Genomic DNA, 22,681 nt, shown 5'->3' on the forward strand with positions numbered 1-22,681 from the left:
TTGCTTCACACTGATTTTGTCTTAAATTTGGCTTGCTCTCGTATATGCCACTTAGATGTTTTGGGAAGACTTCATGTGTAGCAATTACTTCCCTATAAAATTATCAACAGGAGTTTAAGCCCATTTGGATTTGCCAAAGAAGCCATGGAAACAAAGCACAAGTGCTGTGTTCTAAAGCCCAATCTCTGAATTCAAGAAACTGCAAAATATCTAGTAAGCCCGGGTTAAAAAGAGTATGAGAGAATGCAGATAAGTCCCGGACCACAAAACCACTATACATACTCAATAGCAACAGGTAATAAACAAGTGGCAAGTCCTTCCAAGTCAAGTTCTCCTTCCTTAAACAACTTTCTATTTTCAGTTCTAACTAAACTGGATCATAAGTCTCAAGCAGAGGAATTTTTTTGGAGGGGGAGTAATTTGAACTTAAGATTTAATTATATGATATATCATTTTCCTATGTACGCACAGAAAACATACCCACATAAAAATGGCAGGGTAAATTTTGTATAGGTTTAATGCACTTAAATTATCCAATGCCTTCAAAAGTTTAAACACTACTATCATTTATTTTTTTTATATTGTACTGGAGTCAAATGACAGAGATCTCTCTGCACAGAACAAACCCAAACAAAGCCCTAAGCAGTTACCTGTGTCTTCTGGAAACAAAAGTGATTCAAGTTTGCGAGATGAACTGAACAGCAGCTCTGAAATGCCAGATTGCTATTCTAATAAATAACAATTAGCAGTCCTTCGATTTTACTATGCCAGGTTGGTTAACTTTCTTTTTTTTTAAATAGCATGCAATTTACATCAATTACAATGGCACTTCAGCAGTGCCTGCTACTAGCCAATTGACTGATGCTTATTCATAGCCCTCAGCACGCTGGCTATGGATATTTATGAGCAATAGTCATGGCTGGGCCTCTGCTGCTTGTGAAATACTATTGGCTTGATAATTATGTCACGGTTTCCACCTGTTCTTCAAAGTCACGGCGTAGCTGCTGTTTTCCGATTGTGCCAGCTTTATGGCAGCATTAGGACTATCAGACCATATTCGCTATTCCCACTCAAACATCCTCTTCATTATGGAACTACAGGTTGCCATGGGAAATTCTTAGGATACAGAAGACGATCCTCTTTCAAAGTAATTTTCTGCAGAAAAGCACTAGACAATGCTAGATTGCCATGGCATACTGTATTTGATTTTGGAAACAAAAAAGCAAAACATCTTGCAGTCAGGCAGTGATACTCTCACTGCAAAGCGGCTGCAGGGATGGGGCTGCTTAATCCAAAACTTCTTACTCCATACATAAAATTTTATTCTCTTCTGTCTGACTCCATCTACCTTCTCATCTTTTGAATTTTCTCTCTTGCTCAGCTTTTCCTTCAAGCCACCTAGAAGTAACAGTTCTTAGTGCTCCTGCCCAGTGCTGCAACGCTTGCTTTTTCTGGTTCCAGCTGCGCAAACTCAGATGGACTGCTTTCTCCTACCAGTGTTTTTTTCTATTCCTTCTTAAAGATTTCACGTTGCAACATGGTGTTTTATCAAACTCCCCAAACTGCAAACAACACTCACAATCTGGTAGCAGGTTTGAGAACCTTCACGTTTTTGTTGAGAAACACTCTCACAGAAAGAAACACTGTCAATCAAGAGAAATTATCTTTAGTGCAACGTGGCTGTCCTCTCAGCACAAAGCACTTGGTACCTAGCAATTTCATCTATATGCTTACACACACCCCAAGATGCTATTTTCACTTTAAGACAGTGTTCAGCAGTAACACATTCCTCCAAAATAAAGCATGCAAACCTCCAATACTCTGTCAGGAGAGCACAAAGGTCGCAACATGGTCTGTTTTAAACCTATCCTGTACCGACGCCACCAAAATACAACGGAGAAAGCAAAACCATTGCAGGACCAGAGGCAACTAAAAAGTTAGGAGGTTCACAAATTGCAGATTTGTCCTTTCCAAGCAACAGAATCCTCGTGGGAAGAGAATCAAATTTCTATTTTCTCTTGGGGTAAGTAAATCTAAAAATAGTTTCTGACAAGGGGAAAGCTACAGAGCTAGTGACTGGCAGATACCCACATTTTGCCTTAGGCACTAGTGCAAGGAAAGCAGAGTGAAAGCAAGCATGAGCACACATGGTCAGGGACAGAACCATAATACATGGATTGTTGAATAGCACGTGGATGATTTCCACAAAGATCTGCAGTGCTCACCAGCAAATAATGTAAAAGAAAACGCATGAGAGAAGAGCTAAGGGTTCAAAAATACAAACTGTTCCCTGCTTAATTCTATGTGCAACTATGTTCTGCTAGCCTACATGCTATTTTTAAAATGAGGCACTGCAAAAGCCTCTTTGTTTTGACTTCACTGGCTGGAAAAATATAGATGGTTTAGAGTTTCCTAGTATATGTGCACTACAACAGATGAAAGGTGAAAAAAAAAAAATCCAAATTTTCTCTCCAGTGTATCTGGATTATTTTTTTTTTTTTAACTGGTCTGTTAACATAGTGAAAAAAAGTTTTTCTGCCCCTTTTGTTTTAATGAGTGGTATGTTCCGGGCAGCAATATTATCTTTCTCATTTAAATCCAGGTTGAAAGCAGTTAAAAACACAGAGATACAGGGCCCAAGTAAAGGAAGGGAAGCCACAAATTGCAACCTGTGGTGTTAACACAAGAAACTGAACAGCTAGTTTTAAATTCCTGGGGGGTGGGGTGGGAGGGGAAGGGAAGACAGTGATAAGCACTTTAAAAATATGGAAAATACTGTGTTTTCCAAGCTCTGAAATCCCACAGAACGCAGGCAGCGAACTATTAGTCACCTGTAGTCTACAATCCTGTTCTAGCAAAACTAATTCTTCTTCTACCAAGAACTAGCCAATTATAATAGATCTGTACTTCTGTGCTTTAATGGGATACAAGTGACAATGTATTTTCTAACACCAGGAAAATGTGACATTACATATTACTAGACCGTTCCAGCTATTAGTTGTATACAAACATGAATTTTTCAGCAAAGGAACTGCAGCATTATTAAAATAGCAGTGATACCACCAGATCTTGTTAGCTGTTGCAAAACACCGAAATCTACTTCTCGGCCTACAAACTGCTTCTTTTCATAACACAAATTTTTATATAACCAGATGTTTGGGGGGGCTTATGTGATTTTTGTAGTCCCAAATAAGTGTTGGACTATTTTTCATGGAAGTTCAACTCTGAAGTCTTGCAGTCTTATCACATAATACTAGAGATACCAGTACTCACAGCTGTCTTGCTAGTGGTGAACACTGAGACTCCTTATAGGAAATAAGAAGTATGTACTTCAAACAGTCTTTCCAGCCTGTGAATGAACTTCAGAGAAAAGGTTAGTACAAGTGTATTTTCATTTCAGAAACTACAGTATCTAAGGAATGTTTTACCATAAAGCTTGACAACGCACAGCTAAAGCTTTTTGATGGGTTGGAAAAAGTTCAGCCAGTAAAACTCGTGACTGTAGCAAGCAGTTTGAAATGCAGCAACAGATCTATACCGAAAATGAATACAACCATTTAAAGCACCAAAGCAGAAAAAGGCCTCCAAGCAAAGTTTCTATCCAGTTAGAGTCTATTCATTCCATTAATTAGCCAATGTTTTACACTAATTCACTGAAATGCAAGACAATCTACTGGTGTATTGATTGCACTTATTTTACAGCATAGCTCTTCTTGCAGTGGTATCCCCATTAGCATTGTAAAGATAGCTGGAATGGATAGATGTTATTGAAAATCTTTCATAAAAAGATGAAACATTGAGCAATGAAAATATAATGTAAAACAACTTCCCTTTATTCGCATTTCCAGATCTTAGTCTTCATCGTACAAATAATCTGCTGTGCAAAATAGTTTATAAAATACTAAAAAAAGCTTTTATTGTAAAAAAATAAAGTTTCTAGATATACAGTTACTTTGCACTATCACAAATATTGTCCAGTATTTAACATTGAAATTTAATATCACAATACTCGAGTCATGTAAACCAATGATCCTACTGGTAAGAAAGCCACTACTGAAACTCAGGTTCACTAAGGATTTGTTAAATATTTTGCCCTTTTCATATCTACACCCTTACACAACTCTGATGACCCATACTTGAATTGCACCCATATCATTAAATTAGACATTGTGCCATCCTTCCCTCCATTATTAGGTAAAAAATACCAAGTTAAACAGTACATTTAGTAAATGATAAATTTTAGTAAACCCTGACAACACATGAGCTACACAGTGCAGGCACAGAACAACAAAGGTCCTCGAAACTCGACTTGAACTTGAACTGAGAAGCAGTGTAACGGCAGCCTACACTGGGTTCTGGGCATGCGTATCTTGATTTCTACCAGTATCCAAGCTAGCTGGCTTAAAAACTAGCTCTGATGTCTACGCTGCAGTGCAATTGCAATCACTTTAGCATGAAATGCCTCTAAGAAGTTTTGATACAGTCACCTGACCCCTCACTGTTCCAATTCGCTTTCATTCTGCAAGGTCTTCATAGCTAGACCCCAGAGGGTCATGCTGGAGAAGAATGGTCCTTCATTATTCTTGTATGCAGCAGATGATGTTCGACTGCCTAGTGGATCATTGCAATGACTGTCCAAGCTAACCATAGAGGAACGAATCATGGGAATATTATCAGACTGTAAGGGTTCTTCTGCAGAAGATACATCTACATCTGCATCTGCATAAGCATATGGTGGTGGTGGAGGAGTTTGTTGTGTCTGAGCTTTTGGGAGTTTAGCAGAATCCACGTTCAGTTTCTGCTGGTTTGCTGAATCATGGTGTTGAATCATTGATCGCAACTTACAGTAAGAATCTGCAGAACTATCAAATTCAGTTGAATTTGCAGTTGGACGAACGGGAAATTTAACGGACACTGGTAACAGTGTAACAGACATTTCTTGGCCAAAAGAGTCAGAACTCTGAGATTTGTCAAGGTCAGAAGTTTCAATCCCTTGAGTAAATTCATCTAGTGTGTTTGGACCTTCATCGGTGGCTTTACAATGCATTTTCTTGTGCCGCCGTAGAACAGCAGAGCGAGTGAAGCACTTGTTACAAGTTTCACAGGTATAGGGTTTTTCTCCTGTATGAGTCCTCACATGCCTACGCAGGTCACCAGAGCCTGCAAAACATTTCCCTACAAGATAGAAGTGATAGATTAAGATTTTGTTCTTAACAGAAGTGCATAAACATGTTTTCATTAGAGAAAATATCAAGTGATAAGGTATGGTATGTACCAATCATGGTACTTTGTTTATCTAGAACAGGTTCAAACAAGTTCCATCTATTTTTACAATTCAATGACTTGTTTCTTCTTCTTGATCTGATTTTCTAACTTGTGTTTCCCAGTGATTCCGTTTTTGTCTCCAGAGACGGGAATATCCACTCATCTTTGAAAGATGTGAGTGCACTCAGTTTGTATCCATCTTCGTGGAAGAAAAAAATATTTTAAATAATTTTATTTGTCTGTCTGGAAAACCAGTATGTTGATAAGCTTCCAAATACATTCTTCCAGTGAGAACTGCATCATAGAAAGTAATGGTTTGTTCATTACCAAGAAACTATTCTTAAAGTGCCGACAAAGTTAGCTTTTTTTAGCTTTGAGCTAATGTAATGTGGCAGTCCATTTTTTATATTCTAGCCAGAGAATGTGTCAAAACTGTATTTTATTGCTGTAAATATTAGAATACAATAAAATATTCAACTGTTTGCCTATTGTCAGAATCACAGGCTTAAATAAACTCAATTACCATACAGCAAAGAAGAAAGCATTTGAGACTGAACCAAGGCAAAGCATAGAACAAACAGAACAAGAGAGCATTAATATCCAGAATTGCTACATGATTCAGACACCTCACATTCTTTAGGATAGTAGAGACAAGCTGGTACCTATTTGTGATTTTATCTTGTTTTACCTAGGTTAAAGACTATTTTATTTTGTGTGGACAGATACCAACTAAAATTAACTGTGTTATCTGAAAGCCCCGTAAAACTGCAGTCTCAATTTTCAGCATCATACTTTTCATTCTACTGCCCAGATTTCTCTTCAGAAAAGCCATTAAACAGTATCAGTAACGTTACAAATTACTGGTATAATACATGCGGGGGTTTTGCATAATGTGAATGATTTTTTAATGTCTGAACACATCTTCTTTACACAATTTTTGCCTTCTCAGTACAAGATGACATGGCTAAAATGAAAAAAAAAAAAAATATCAAAAGACCACTACAAGACAAGATGAAAATAAGCCTGTATTAATCACAGCAACACAACTGTTTGTTTATGCTTTCATATCCTGCACGTCTATATTTCCTCCCTCTGATGCAAGGCTTCCTGATAAAATTAGCTTTTCTTGTGCCTCAAGACACTACAAATAAAACATGCTGGAGCTGGACATTATCATATGGAGCTACCCTCATCCAAACCTGATTCCTCAGAACATGAATGAAATTATACCAAAAGAACACTTAAGGACAGAAAAGTAACTGTATGCAGGATACTAGGTAACAGAGTAGATAAGGATAGACAATGCGATTTCTGAGAACTATGTTATACAAGGATGAAGCATTGATCAAAGAGCCATTTTCAGACCACCTGGAAGTATGAGCTATCTAGCAGATTTTGAAAACGGGTGTTCTCTGGTATGAAGCATTGATCAAGTTTTGATTTTATTCCAGAGGTTGAAGCAAAGTAGCAAAAGCTTGTTATTATCAAACTCTATGGATGAATGTAGTTAAATCCAAACAGTACTCAATTGGAAAAATAAAAGGGGAAAAAAAAAAAGATTCCATTGATAGCCATGTGATGGCAAACCTAGCTTTCTATCAGAAAGGACCATACTGAAAAGAAATTAATTTTTGAAGCAGCTAGTATTGGTACTTCACTAGCAAACATGTACACATCTAATGTTGATTCCTCTTATTTCCTTTCTTTATTCTTCAGCCAAAATTCGCTTTTGAACTTATTTACCACAGCTAAAGGAGTTTAATACACCAAATGAAAGACTATGAAGTATGCAAGACAGAAGATTTTGCGAAAAACTTCCACAACATGGTATTTCAATTTAAAATCATTTTGGTTAACTGTTATTCTGCCAACATCGGAACTTTTAGCTATAATTTAAAAAGTGACGACACAATCAAGCTATGCACAGTAAATCTTACCACATGCTGAACAGCTGTATGGTCTCTCTCCGGTATGCCTAATTCTGTGCTTTACTAATTTTCGTTGCATGTTGAATGACTTCCCACATTCATCACAGGTGAATACTTTATCTGCTGTATGGGTCTTTTTGTGCTCCTTTAAATTACTAAAGTTACTGAATCCTAGAAAAAATGTGACAGACACTGAGATTAAAAAGACTCCTCACATTTCAGTCAAAAAAACTCAGAGGCAGAAACTTCGGTTCTTAACATACCTCTGCCACAGATATCACACAGATGAGGCTTTTCTCCAGAATGAATAATAATATGACGCTGAACGTCACCAGAAGCAGCAAATCTGTAACAGAATACAGAAAACCATTACTGTCTTTATAAGCCGCTTATTCACCTAAACTGAGTACGGTGTGGAAATCAACTATAACGAATGCCTGATGTTCTGAACAAAGATTAAAATAAAAAACACGGATACCTAAATGGATGCATTTAAGAAAAACATTTTGAAACTGACAATGTCTGATTAAATTTATGCTAGAAAAAGAACCCCAAAAAAACCTTTTCACCATTAATCACAGAATTACATTTAACTTAGCTTAAGTATGAATGCTACTCCTAAATTAGTGTATTTTCTGTCACCTGTTAAGCAGAAGGCATAAATATTTAATGTTTTGCTTAAATTAATCAAGTTTCCCATACTTCATAATTTCCATAAAATGTAACAAAAATTATACGACCAAATAATGAAAAAAAAAAGGGAAAGGTAAAAAACTGCATGATTTACTGTGACTCCCACTGCTCAAAGTATACACAACAGTATATCCTTAACTAAAGATACCAATGTACAAAAAATTAAGAAAGACCACAGACTTTATATGTGGTAACATGTTTATCTTACTATTGAGACTTGCAACAAGACACCTGCAGACATTTATGTATTTTAATCCCATCAGTACACATTTAAACCCAATGTCTTTTAAACAAAATTGAGCAGCATGCTGCCTTAGCTCTTGGCCTGTTGTTTATCAGGAAGATTAAAGAAAACACGAACAAGTTGTATCACCTTACCTTTACTAAGATACACAATTCTACTCACCTTTTCCCACAGATTTCACAAATATATGGCTTTTCACCAGAATGTCGACGTAAATGTGTCTGGAGATTACCTGCCTAAAGGGACAGTAATTTAAACATTTAAATTCAGCTAGCCTTTTGTTGTATACAGACAAAAAGACAATGATGGGAACTACGAGATTGGCTTTTTATTCCTAATTCTAAGGCAGTAAAGACTACAAGGCGTGTAGGAACTCAAGCATTCTTATCTAGTAAAGACTTAGACTACCATGTACTTGAAGATCAAATTGCTTATGTATGCAATTATACATTGATAAGAACAGGAAAAAAAAAGACTGGAATCAAATGCTACAGAAAAAGAAAGACCTGTAGTTGAAAACAGATCCAATTATAAATGAAAATTACACTATCTAGATTTCAGTGAAGAAAACTTACTAGTAATATGGTTCATGCTAGTCTCATTTTCCCTGTCCTACAAATAAAATATTGTTACATCAGGATCTCTGATTTGACCTACCAGGAGGTTAAAAAGAAAAGAATAGGGTAAACATTTTTCAATCCCTAAAATACTCAGAACCAAGTGCACCAAACATAAATATTTACTCACATCAAAAGAAAATGGAGCAGGAAATACAGAAATGAACAAATGCGATTACTGGTAACTAATTTTTATCACATATCTTTCCTCTCCCAATCCTGTAAAAATCTAGCAGGTAAACCAGACAATGACCAGACGATACCATCTTACTCATCTTAACTCTTTTTTTTTTTATTATTAGTATTTTTAAGCCACTGATGCTTTTGAATGGCTAATCCACTGAGCGTCCAGTTCTCAAAGCACAAGATACAGCTAGTCTGGATAGAAGAGCTGCAGATGTTCCATAAATTTTGCATACTTCCACAGTCAGTTTTTAACCCTTTCCCTCTCTTTGATGGATAGCTGCCTGGTTTTATCTAAGTACACTAAAGGAACATTAAGTCCTTTCAATCAGGGAAGAAAAACGGGGATGCAAAGATTATCATGTCCTCCTTAGTCACAGTAAGACAACAAAAATAAGACCCATCAATATTTTCTTCCAACTCCTTTGGATAATAAATTACCTGTGATGATCAATCACTGTAATCACAGATTATTTTATACCCAACCTGAAGTATTGCAGACATACAAAGAGATATTGAAGACAGTATTAACTGGATCACTGTTTGAAACCTGAGAGAGCTTTCTTTAACCCCTGTAAAGTTTTTCAGACAACAGTATTGCTGAAGCACTGCTCTCTCAAGCTAAACTTTGTAATACTGAAATCCATTCAAATAGAGGCATTAGGCACCTATTTCTGATGAAGGAGAAGCCTAAACTGACTTCTCCATGGAGCAATTTGTACTTTGCAAAGACAAGGGATTTTATGCAGAGGTGCATTTGAGAGAAACATACAAGAGTCAGAACCTTTAAGGTGGTACACAACCTTGGTTAAGGCATAATACGCCATCCCAATGAAAAAGAAATGCTCAGAAGAATCCTCTTACTAATACTGGTTGCATACTACTCCTCACAAATCTGGAGATGAGAGATCCTAGATTTGGTCCATTTGTATCTGGCATGCTTTTAAAGTGAAGGAACTAATGCATGTGGTCCCCCAAAAGCAGCTTTGCCAAAGGAGGTAGTCAGGAGGTAAAACATGATATCCTGGATCACCAGTCAGAGAAGAACCACATGGCAACAGGCTGTGTACTAGTAGTAAGGGAAGAAGAAGGCTTGGAAGTACAAAAGGATCCTTTTTCTCCAAAAAATCAAAGACATTTATTTGTTCCAGACTGTGAGTTCCTATGTCAATTTCCCCTGCTTTCTTCATTTTCTGCTTCACATTCCAAAACATCAGTTACATTCAGCAGGAGCAGACATACTACCAGACGCAACAACTGCACTGTCTCAAAAGTACAGAACATGAAGGCTTAAATAAGAAAAGTGTTGCTACTTCTGTGCACACAGACTGAGAAGATCAAGAACAAAATCGGATGCTCTTTTAAGCAGAAAGTAGATAGTAGTTATCCTTCCATCTTACTTTCTGGTAGATGGAGTCTTACTTACTTGCACAATTCAAAAGAAGTATGCAAGTTCCCTTTCATGACCAGAGAAAGAACTGCAGCACACAAGCTGAATGCTATGGCTCATATTCTGGATGTGTAGGTATTGTCCATCAATATGTATCTACCTATACCTTCAGGCAAGTCAGGCAATGTGGAGGGAAGAGGAGGGGAGGGAAGCTGTTTAAGAGTGTTTAATTAAAAAGCAGACATTTCCAGTTTTGTTGGGGTTTTTGTTTGTTTGTTTTTATTAAAGAGGAGCAATGCATGTTGCATGAGTCCTCTGTCATGCCTGTCATACACTCTGAATGTGTGAAGCTTTTTTATCCCCTCTTCCCCCACAGTAATGGTACAGAATACCACTCCATTTGCCAAAAGTACTTGTAATGGAATTTGGAAATATCCACTTTTTCTTTTAATAACTAGAAAACCAGTCATCAAAATGAATGAAAATGCACTTTCTTTGCCTAATAAGCAGACCAAGTTTTGCCAAAATGGCTTGATAAGCATGATGAAGCAGTATTGCTCACGGGATGCAGTGTTCTATTCATATTTAGTACCAGTGGAGGATGCAACTGCATCAGTTTCATGGGTCAAAAAAGTCCCACTGGTGGACTATAAAACCGGAACAAGAGAAGTGCAAGCACTGGTGGGTGGGTAGACAAAGACCACAGAATTATAAGAAAGACCAAAGTTATTCAACGATAATTATTATTTAATCAGTATAAAATTATGCACCTGTCTATTGTCTCCTGAACTTAGGTACACATATTCAAACCAAGAAAATAGAAAAGAAACAGACATTTTTGAAACATGAGACAACTAGGCACCAAATTTGTAGAAATACAAATGAATTGTTGTACCCAGAAGAGTAAGCAAGCATTGGAAGGCAAATTAAGACAGGTAAAGCCTAGGCCCCATATGTAGGTAGGGAACTTCACGTGAGTTTCTTTTTAAATCCTAGCTGAGTTTTGTCACTTCAGACAGATTGTGCTGTTCTTCATAGAAGGAAACTGACTCAAAAAAATCAGCTTAATAATTTATGCCATTTAGGAAGATGAAACACTATTGTGAATACAACATTATATAAAATTCTAACCTGTATTTTTTTCAGACACTGTAAAAATGCTATTCACAACATATACCTAAGCATAAGGCAAAAGCACAGTCCAAGATTGAATGTTCTCTGTATTTCAAATATAATTGTGGCTCTGTATAGTTAAGCATTCATTTGAAGATAAAATACATAACACATCTACTGAGAGCAGACAAAATCAAAGGTACAAAATGTATCACAGAAATCTAAAACATTTAACATGTTATTTTCAAATAAGGCATTTGTATATTTTATCCCTAAAGTCAAGTCGGTCTTTGAACAAAAAATAGGTCATCTATAGACTTAAAACTAAATTCATTTTCAAGTGTAAGTACCATAAGATAAAACATTCCCACCTGTGAGAAGTGCTTCCCACAAATGTTACATTCAAAAGGTTTCTCACCTAAAAGGAGAAGAAAGAGAACACAGAATTTCTAACAGTTGCAATAAAATACAAATGTTTTAATTTGGTATGCTTCCTTTTAAAACACGTAATGTAAGACTAAAAATATTCCCAAAAGGACACTTACCCATATATTTAAGGGGAAATTCAAGAGGGAAGTACAGCATTTACCATTAAGCTTGTAAGGCAGACTTGCTCAGAAACAGAATTTATCTTTCAAAACAAGCAGGTAGAAGAGTTTTGATATGAATAGGAGCATTTTTTTAATTTTTTTTTTTTTTTTTTTCCCAAATGAAAGGGGTACCATACCTCCAGGAAGAACAGAATAGATGACAAGGTCCTACAACAACAGCAGCAGCAGCAGCTATGGGAAGTGCATCAGTTTTTCCACTTGTACACACAAAGGCCCACTCTTAAAAAGAATAAGGAATGCAAAGAAGCTAATCTGGGAGGATTCTGTTTTTCCTGTTCAATATGCACCATACATCTCTGATCAGCACATAGCTATTCACTTCCAGCAACATATATTTACCTTCAAATTCTCATCCTATATAAGAGTATCTGATAAGTAACTCAAGTATTTTCCTCCAAAATCTGAATTTATACATATAAAACTGGTATTCTTGAATCTCCAAAAACATATGAGCAGCTTTAGTAAAAAAATAGTGCAGCCCCTTTTAGCTTTTCAAAATAACTTGACTCTCAATCTAGAACGCGACTGCACAATACTTCAATTCTCTAGCTGTCAATTTGAGACAAATATCTTTTTCCAATCACTTTTTCTCCTCTACAGTATTTTATAAAGGTCATTTTTTTCCCCTGCTTAGTTCTTGGTTTCTTAGTTTTTACACTGTAGATAAAAATCTCTGTGCATCTTCTGGAATTTTTAAAATAATAATAATGCTCGAATACCACTGAATTCAATGACAGTCAAACTTCTAATTGTACACTAAAAGGACATATATATAATATGGCCTACAGATACAGGGAAGCAAAATTAGTGTAAATCCTTGTGATTTGGAATGCAGATTTCTTTTTCTTTTTCCAGAAGGAAAAAGAGATCTTACACTGTGTTTCATCTTGGTGCCGATTCAAAATCTGTCTGAAGATTTTTATTTACTTTTTTAATTATAATTTTCCTGATTTTACAGAACACCTCTTGGCTATTTGTAGCCTTCTCTTCCAGCAAGTACTCTCTAGATCAGTTTTCTTCCTCCATCCTCAGAAGCATCATGAGCAACAGGTGTTGAGGTTCCGTTTTCCTTCCCTGCTGCCAAATACAGGTGATGTTCTTTCAATATATTTCAGGATCAAGGACTAAATGCAGCTCTCAGATTTTAAAGCACAGAGTAAACATACACAGTTATGTGGCTTCACAGATAGCAATCTTGCAGTTAGTCTGAAAACTTGAGGCTGTACCTACTTTTTCTACTTAATGAAGAATGGAAATTTTACAGCAGTTTCAAGAAAGGTTTTATTCAATTAAAGATAAAAATTAAGAAACCAATAACTCAACTATAAAGACCACTGAGGCTTGATTTCATTATGGCTCTAAATTTGCAAAACACTAAAAATTCTGGTACTGACAACACAAATATAAATAAAACCAACAGGGAGCCAAATCTGTGGCAACTGGGAAGGCTTCTGACAACTGTAAAAGCATCAAGGTAATTTGAAATGGAGAATAAAAACACTAGTAGCAATTTCTGCAGAAACTACCTACACAAAAAAAAAGTTACTGTTGACACAAAGACTATTATCTGAACAGAAATACACCCTGAAATAACTAGAGGAAATTAGAAGCTCAATTTTCTCAAAACTAGTGTTGTAGGCTGCATGCACCCTCATTATAACTGTACTGATGTAAAAATAATTTTTTTCCCCATTATAAAGATAAAACAAAAAAAAAGTTTTGTTTGAAAAGAAATATCAACTTAGTTTTTGGAGAACAATTCTACACCTGCATAAAACTCCAAACCACTGGGCATATCTAGTAGCCTACTCCAAGAATGAATTCTAGCAGAAATACTATATTACTCATAATATTGTGGCATCCCTCAGGTAAAGTGAGGCTAATTGCTTCCTAGAGCACATTAATAAGAGTGCAGCTAGTAAGCTGTATATAATTCTTCCCTACCTATCACTGGTGAGACCATATCTGGAGCCTTAAGAGAAGGCAAACAGGAAATCGTACTGCTGACAGATACTGAACTACAATTAAGGCAATGCTTAAACAAACATCCAGGGGACTTTACTTTTGAACCCTTGGACTGCCTTGAGTTTTCTATCTTCTGTTGCATCGTTCTTGTTCAACACTCTGCAAGAAGAGATTAAAATAAAGCACACAGCAGTGGGATCAAAGCACTCATGTGTCAGCTCCAGAGGCGAAAGGCATAAAGGCAGAAGCAGTATTCCTGAAGAGATCACAAAGGTGAGGAGCAGCACCCACTAAGGCATGGAAGGCTGGCAACTTGCTCAAGCAAAGCTCAGAATAAAAGGGTTGAGGATCAACACTGTATTACATGACAGTGTAACCCTGCTCCTGTTGTTTTCCATCCTACCAAGAGTTCTTTCCATGGGCGTGTGGGGTATGATATGTTTCCTGCAAACGTTTTTCAAAAAACTCAAAACCCTGGATGCTCCTGGATAGGTAAGGACTGTATAAAAGAGATATATTTGCTTCCTTTCTTTCAGACAGGTCAATCTAATAAAAAATGAATTATAACATTAAGACAAGTCAAAATCAATCTTAAAATCAATGCAATAAGCTCTATTTAGAGATTCCTTTAAATATCTGCTAGCAATACAATTAAAACAGCTAGACAACCCAATACAATGACTTATGTTGAACATAGTATGCCTGTTCTTCACATAGACAATGCAGCAATGCGGCCATGTTCACCTGTAAATTCTCTGGCAGTTCCTAGTGTTCAGGGACAGAGAATTTCACATGTGCTTCTTCTCAACAACCAGGCCTCCACAGCACTTATATTGAAAGAGTTTTCATTTATGGGTTAAAAACTGGCTTGCCATTGCTCTTCAGCAAAACCAGATTTAAAAGCATTTCAGTAAGAACTGTAATACTTAAATGCTTGTTAACCCTTTTGCTCCATTCTAGAAAATGAATGTTTTTAAACAAAATTCATTAGCTAGAAATTGGCTATGCTTTCTGAAGTGGCAGATGAATGGAAATGGCTTTTAGCATACACTTACATTACTTAACTACCAGGGACAGGGTAGTGTTTTGGCAGTGTTAAGTTGATGGTTGGAATTGATGATCTTAAAGGTCCCTTCCAACCTAGACAATTCTATGATTCTATACCTAATATTAATGATATAGATATGTCCTGTACCTTCAGCTACAGATCCTTCCTATATTAACATCCTACTCACTATTCACTGCAATTTTCTAAGTACTCTTTTTGCACCAGTTGGATATTTAAAACCAAATTAACACGACCCAAAAATAACGGGCAAGCAGACAGGCATATCTAGTCATATTCTTGCCTCTGTTTTTCCATCCTTCTTGATATGCTTATTATTTGTTAAATTTATGCTCTCACACTTCATCAGTTTAGCACATCTATAGAAGAACGTTAATGCCACGTTAACATTCATGTCTGGATTTTTTTTTAAAACTATTGCAACAACATAGTGTATGAAAAGCAGCATGGAATTCCTGAATCCTATGTATACTCAGAATAATAGAGAAGGACAGCAACAACAAAACCAAGTCTAGGATCGCTTTTCTTACACAATGTACAAAGCTAGTTCATATCAGGAATATGAAACAACATCTACCAGAGCTTAAGTGGAATGGAACCATGTGTAAATACAGAGACCTTAAATAAGAACAAAGAAATGAACTGCAACATAAATACCCTTGCAAAGCTACTACAACCCTTTTTCTCTCTTCCCATTTCCTACTTCTGTAGGCATTTGCTGGCCATGCTGTGCCTAAAGAAAACAATCGTAAAACACTTGTATCAGGGGCTATAGTCTCCTTCTTATATAAAGCTTAGTACCCAGTGCACTCCCCTGACCTTTACATTACAATACATTAGAAGAGGTAAACTAGACTTTGAAGCTCATGTTTTAAATGGTTGAGCAGACTTAGAAACATGCAATAACTAAGTCTATCACTTGGGCAACACACTCTTAAAAAACCCCAAGTAGTCTGATGGGCACCAGAATTCATAAAATCCACATTCCTTCCAACAATTAAGATGTCTAAGGAAGGACAAATTCTAATAGGTTTCTCACAGCTGGGATCTCTCACATAGCTTCTCTAGCACAAACTCACATGTTAGCAACTTGAGAGTCTCTCCCCCAGTTGGGACTTCTCTAGGTGCTGTAGCTTCTGCCTGATCACCTATTTTCATGAAATTTCTAAGATATTAAAACATACCTGATGATGTCAGCTCAAATCAGATCATAGATTCAAAAAAATACAAGGTAAAGAGAGAGGATCTAGGCAAAAGACATATGCAACTCTTTCACAGGAGACCAAAATAAAAAAAAATAAAATGTATTAGTAATGTGAACATACAGAAGTAGTGAAAGACACCAAGTAAAAACTTCAGGACAGTAATGCAAAATGTTTGTATTTTCAGGTTCCGGAAAGATTATTCTACTAATAACACAGAAAAATAAATCCTTAAGACTAAGGATCAATTAACAAAAGAAATTAATGTCTGCTAAGAGGGATTCATATTTACTGTCAAAGTACTGATACAGGTATGCTCATTTGCAATGTGGTGTTTATTTGACAAGACTGAGAGAGATGCATTTGCATATTTAATACAGGGAAAAAGAAAGGCAAAATAATATTCAACAGCTTAATCGGGAATAATGCCATCTCAAGGCCCTGGAATCAAAAATTACCTTATCTAATCAACTAACCATTAAAAAACATTACGAAAAAAACATATCTAAAGTTGTAGGAATAGAATAGAATAGAATAGAATAGAATAGAATAGAATAGAATAGAATAGAATAGAATAGAATAGAATAGAATAGAATAGAATAGAATAGAATAGAATAGAATATGGTTGTTAAATTGAACAGACTTAAGTTAGTTAATTCAAAGTTAAGACTGGGTCTTGTTTTTCACTAGAGTAAAAAAGATACTTAAAAATAAATCTATGCTAGGTTTAAAAATAATATTACCTGTGAGTTGTTAAAACAAAGTCAATTAATTCAAAATTCCCATTCACTCTGCAGCCCACTTGTCTGCAAGAGGACTACTCTCTAGGTCAATGCAACGAAAGTTGTTCACACTAGGAAAAAGGTATAAATGAATTATAGAGCATATTTATACAGGTTAAAAAGAAATGACCACCAAGCCTTAATCACCTGCATCTTACAATGAACATATGATCAGAGAGAACTGAGGTCATCTAGAACAGTTGTAGTATCGTCTTCTATCCATTTACACTTTTCATTGTTATCTGACTCGGACTTCTGGGCCATCTGACAAACTGACTAGAAATGCCTCTTCTAAATGCAAGACAAAAATAAAATTTTCATTGAAACACCACACAATGTTCTTTGAAAAAGGACCCTAAAAAAAAAAAAACAAATACGAAGGAGAAATCTTTAATACAACCGTCAGCTAAACTCAGTCTTACAGTCTTTATTCCTGTATGATTATTCATTTAAAAAAAACCACAAACCCACAACCTTTTGAAAGTAGACCCTTAACCAGCATCTCTGAATCAAGAGATACTGCAAGACATTCTCTTTAACTGAAATATTTGGTCTGCAGACCAAGTTATTGATAACTGTACCTGTATGAGACCTTTTATGGAGCTCCAAATTGCTTGGATGTTTGAAAGCCTTCCCACATAATTCACAAGTATATTGCCTCTGCGACTGAAGAGTCTGTGATTGCCCTTCCTGTTCCAAAGGACCTTGAGATCTTTCAATTTCAACATTTTGTTCAAAATTCTCAGAATTCACTAAATCTTCAGTTTCTTTTTCTTCAGTAACTCTAACATTTGTCATGTCCACGGTACTTTCATTTACAGATTCAATTACTCCGGTTACTCTACTGTCATCTCTTTTAGGCTCAGGCGGCTGCTCTGCTGATTTCTGAGATCTTAGAAAATTTAACTTTTTGAGGTGTATTGCCTTTTTCAGCCGCATCTGTTTGGTGGGCTGCATAAGAGTGCTTTCTGCATCTTGGTCTGGAGCACCTTCATTCACAGACTGAACCAGAAAGTTTGATGGTAAATGATCAGAGGTCTCCAGAACACACTCAGAGTGATTGACAGTACAAGAATTATTCTCTACTGCATTTATTTCTGTAGGCGTGTTGTAAGAAAAGGATTGTTCTGCTACTCTCTCATGATTAGAGCAAGCATTTTGCTTATAGAACTGTTTACTGTAAAAGTTGCGTAGTTTATAATAGTAATTCGGTTGTTTAAATGGAAGCTCTGTGCAGTTGCCATCTAAGGAGTCTTGTGGTTGTTTCTGTACATCACCTGAGGGTGCATGAAGATTAACAGACTGCGATGCATGAGAATGGTGGTCAGCCAAGACTTTATTAGCTTGCGTGTCAGATGAGCATTCATGCAATAGGTTTGTTCCATAACTGTCATTGGCACAGCTAGTATCTGCAGTCAATGTATTCTGCAGTGAAAATACGCTATTACAAGGCATGTTGGCTGTTTGTTCTACAGCTGTAGAAGATTTTAAAAAGGTGTGGCAAATGTTCAGCACATTTTGCACTTGGAGACACTGCGCAATATCCAACATAGCTTGCACATTGTCCTGGCTAAGATCCAGGTGAGAGGTGTACATGAAGTCCAAGATCTGGCCTATTCCACCTACATTTTTAATGTCCAAGTGAAAGACATCATTCTTCTGGCCTGAAGAATTCTGGAAAAGGGTCCTGGTAAAATAAGGCAAATATTCAAACACAAACCATTCACAGACATTTTTATAAAAAAAAAATACACTTCAAACAGACTGCTTGGTATGAAACAACAATTTACATTATACGGTCTTATCTAGATTGCTGTGTTTTTGCAGATGAACATTTCAAAGCTGCTCAATTACTTGTCATATATTAGTCATACACTAGTACACTTAAAGTATAAATCAAAGCAAGTGATCCTTCATATAACTTTAATTTTCTATTTTTTAATGTTTTGACATCACACCCTATACTTGCAGTTTCCTATCCAATGTTCTTTACATATTAGGTGCAGTGGTGTATTTATGGACTATTTGCAAAAGTTGGTTGACTCAGAATGGTGTTTCTCCTTCCATCGTGGCAAATAAAACAGGACACGAGAAATTCTCTAGCAAAAAGGAGAAGATAGACCTCAAAGTCAGCTAAACTATTCTCTTCTGGCAACTGAGGTTTGTCCATCAAACTTCATCAGTAAACCTTATTAAAGTTCTTATTATTAGTTCTTTCCCACAAGCAGGTAAGAGGATGTTAATAGTAAACAGGAGGATGGCATTATTTTCCATCTATTCTTTCACATCCAGAAAAAAGTATTTTTTTCTGTTACTGAATGAGAACCAAGCAAAAGAATAATGAAAAGTACAAGTACACGAGCCTAAAACAGCAGTCCAACAATACCTACTGAATTGTCATTTAATCCTTAAAGTGTCTGCATTCACAACACTTCTTACTATTTGATGTAAAATATTCTTAGCATCAGAGCTGTAGTCTTCACACGCATAACCAGTCCTAGATTAAGTGGGTTCCCACTCTGCCTCAGTCAGGAACTTCACACCCTTCCACTAAAACCCTCAGTCTCTAACCTCTCACAGTAAACAATGATATATAAATGGAGTCAAGTCACTCCTATGTAGCTATTTCCCTACACTAGGAAGTGCCCTGAACTTGATGATTCCTCTCCGTACGTTAACTCTCAAATTAGGTTTTGTTTAAATGTGGGCACAATATCAATGAGCTCTGAATCTTAAGCAAATGACAGTCTAGGCTTAAACTTTAGAAATGCAGAGTTTCAGATGCATCCCTGTACTTAAGCTGTCCTATCCTCATACTTACATGCTACTCTGAAGCCAGTTCCCACATCCAAATTCTTTCATAAATCCAGCCCATACTATCTATATTAAAACCAGAATTACAATGAGCAGATCTGGATTGATAGTCTAAATTAATTAGTCACTTACATCCTATTGAATTTTAGTAAGAGTTGAACGCCTAGTTCTTTTTAAATATTTTAGAAATTCAGTCTTTGAGCATAACTTCATTTCAGCATCAGGATTACAACACTAGAGAAGAAAAAGGAAAAAAACAACCTCTCATCTTTTTCCCCTGGTCATAATATCAAAATAATTTGCTTACATAAAAATTGGTAGTGAAGCTTTAGAGATGTTTCAAGAAGCAAGGTCTAAAAATTGCCAGATCTAACAGCTTACTCGTAACTAATGTAGAACACTAAGTTGGGAGATCCAGCATCCCCCAAAACATGGAGGATGAGGGCTATACAGAGGGGAAAGAAAACAGTGATGTGGCTTGATGCGCCACCTGTATACTTTAAAACACAGATGGTGTCTCTGAGAATCTGTTCTAAATAAGAGATGTAATAATAACCTATATACTCAAATTTTAGTTTGAATATATAATTGATGAAACAATGCACATTATCTGGAAATTGATAATATGAATTATTTCATCAACTATATCCATTATCGGGCTCTGTTTGTGTACTCTATGCTTCTTGTGAACAGTTATCTTTTCATACTGAAATACTGAATGCAGATCCATGCCGGAATCCATTATATGAGGCACAGTAAGCAAGGATTAAGAAAATGCCAAACTCAAACAGTGTAGTAGTTAACTATGTATATCTAGAAAAGAAGTTCAGATTGCCACAGTTTTTAATTAGATTAAATACTTGACACAGATTTACCTCTGGAAAAACAATACAACTTTTCCCCTTACACTCCAACAGTTATTTAGTCTGCAACTACCAGAAAAAAATACCCTTCTCCGAGAAAACCTCAACCAACAGCATTTACTTCACTTTTTTAAAGGAAGAATTTTCTATCACATACCTGAAATATTGACTGAAAGCAGCTAATACATTTTTGTGTGCTTTGAAGCAGACACCTTTTACCACCAGCATGCAGTCACAGAGAAGACCCTGAATGCGCTGTTCATGTAGCTGCTGGAGAAGATGACAACTATGGCTAGCAACAGTGTCCATGCTAGAAAATCACTTAAATTACCTACAATGAAATAAAATGCTAAGATGAATTTTAAATATTAAATTGCAAAATAAATTTAGAACATGAAGAACATTTTTACAATTTGTTTTAGCTCCCAAAGGAAACTGACTTCAGTTTACACCTGCAATGTGAGCTCTAATGACGTTTTTCTGATTAAAGACGAGGCACAGTAAAAATATAGCAATACATATAGGAAATATTGATTTTACTGAAGTTTTGCTTACAACAAAGGGCTTCTCAAAAACATGCTAATGGCGCTGCCAATAAACTGAACTCCGTAACAACAACAACAAAAAAGCAACTTAGGCCACTCCAACAGTTAGATTGTCAGGCAAAAACACATCACACCTACAAAATCAATAGCATTTGTAGAGGAAACCCTCAATTTCTTCACACTCTAAATTGAAAAGGAAGAACGCTGTAGTAGCATTTTTTATGCCATATTTGTTGCTGTTGTAGCTAAGCAGGTTTCCCCATACAGATCTGATTCATTAGACAAATTAGTATGGCAATATTTCTTTATTTAATACAATGTAATGTCTCTTTTTAAAATCACTTCTTTGAACAGGCTGAAGGGAAGACAAGTATTATTCCCACACAACATGTTTACATTCAACTCTATATTTCTTTTTTTGGAATAAAGATGAAACTCCTCTCCTGTAAATATGAAAGGAAAATTCCAACTATTAGGGCAATTAGAACTTCTAGTTTTCTAACTAACGACTGAAAAACCACCTTGGGTTAAAGACGAAAAGAAAGCGGTTGCCCCCATTCTCAATTCTCACAAGCACTTAAAGGCTCCACATTTTAATTCATTCTGTTACTCCGTGACTCACTGCCTCCTGTTCGATTAAGGTGGGCTATGATATTGTACTTTCTTTCTATTTATTGTCATGGCTTTTTACCAGGCTTTAAAATAAGAAAATCACATCTGTTTGCCAAACAACTGCTTTCTTTGTGCACACCTCCCACCACGGCACCTTGCGAGTGAGTACTTGAACAACCCGTGAACTCAGTCTCTCTCAGCCATCGGGTACCCATCTCCCGTCGGAAAAGGCAGACACGTTGAGCTGCTCCCGAGCAAGAGGAACCCCAGCGACTCACTCCCTGCTCATGCTTAAACTGCCATTTCAAGTTCCCCTCAGCCTTGCCTAGCTAAAGCTCCGGCTCGAGGTGTAGCCGGGTGAAGGGGGATGGATAAGGAGGGGGTTTGCCTCAGAAGACGAGGCCGAGCATCGTGGGGAAGGAGGGCCTTGCCCCGAGAGCAGGCGACACGGCGGCACCGCGGGAAGGCGCGGAGACGCCGCAGGCGAAGCAAGGCGGTAGCGGGGTCCAAGCAGCCGCAGCCGCCGCAGCCGCCGCCTCAGAGGGACAGGGTTGAGGGCGGGCCGAGCGCCAACCAGCGCGGCGAGAGGACGCGGCCGCCACACGGCCCTCGGCGGGGGGAACCCGGCGCGGCCTGACAGAGGCGGGGAGAGCGGCCGAGGGGAAGGAGCCGGCCCTGCTACAGCCCAGCGCTTACCGGCTCCGGCCACCTCCCAACTCCAGCTCCATCCCCGCGCGGCCGCCCAGCGGCAGCCCCGACCCCACCATCAGCATCGGCCTCAGCCCGCT

General features: G+C 37.1%; 1 protein-coding gene across 1 annotated transcript; it reads right to left on the reverse strand.

Annotated features, from left to right (window-relative positions):
• Nucleotides 1-3,833: 3,833 nt before the first annotated feature.
• ZBTB49 (zinc finger and BTB domain containing 49) lies at nucleotides 3,834-22,662 on the reverse strand. The gene is given in 11 exon segments (XM_082482794.1): nucleotides 3,834-5,175; nucleotides 7,203-7,364; nucleotides 7,457-7,539; nucleotides 8,293-8,366; nucleotides 11,805-11,851; nucleotides 14,067-14,136; nucleotides 14,138-14,168; nucleotides 14,374-14,408; nucleotides 17,588-18,746; nucleotides 20,894-21,067; nucleotides 22,590-22,662. Coding segments are annotated over 10 exon segments (2,493 nt in total). The 5' UTR covers nucleotides 21,046-21,067; nucleotides 22,590-22,662; the 3' UTR covers nucleotides 3,834-4,495.
• Between the last annotated feature and the right edge of the window lie 19 nt (nucleotides 22,663-22,681).

Source organism: Vanellus vanellus (assembly GCF_965231255.1).
Source record: "Vanellus vanellus genome assembly, chromosome: 4".
Taxonomy (NCBI): domain Eukaryota; kingdom Metazoa; phylum Chordata; class Aves; order Charadriiformes; family Charadriidae; genus Vanellus; species Vanellus vanellus.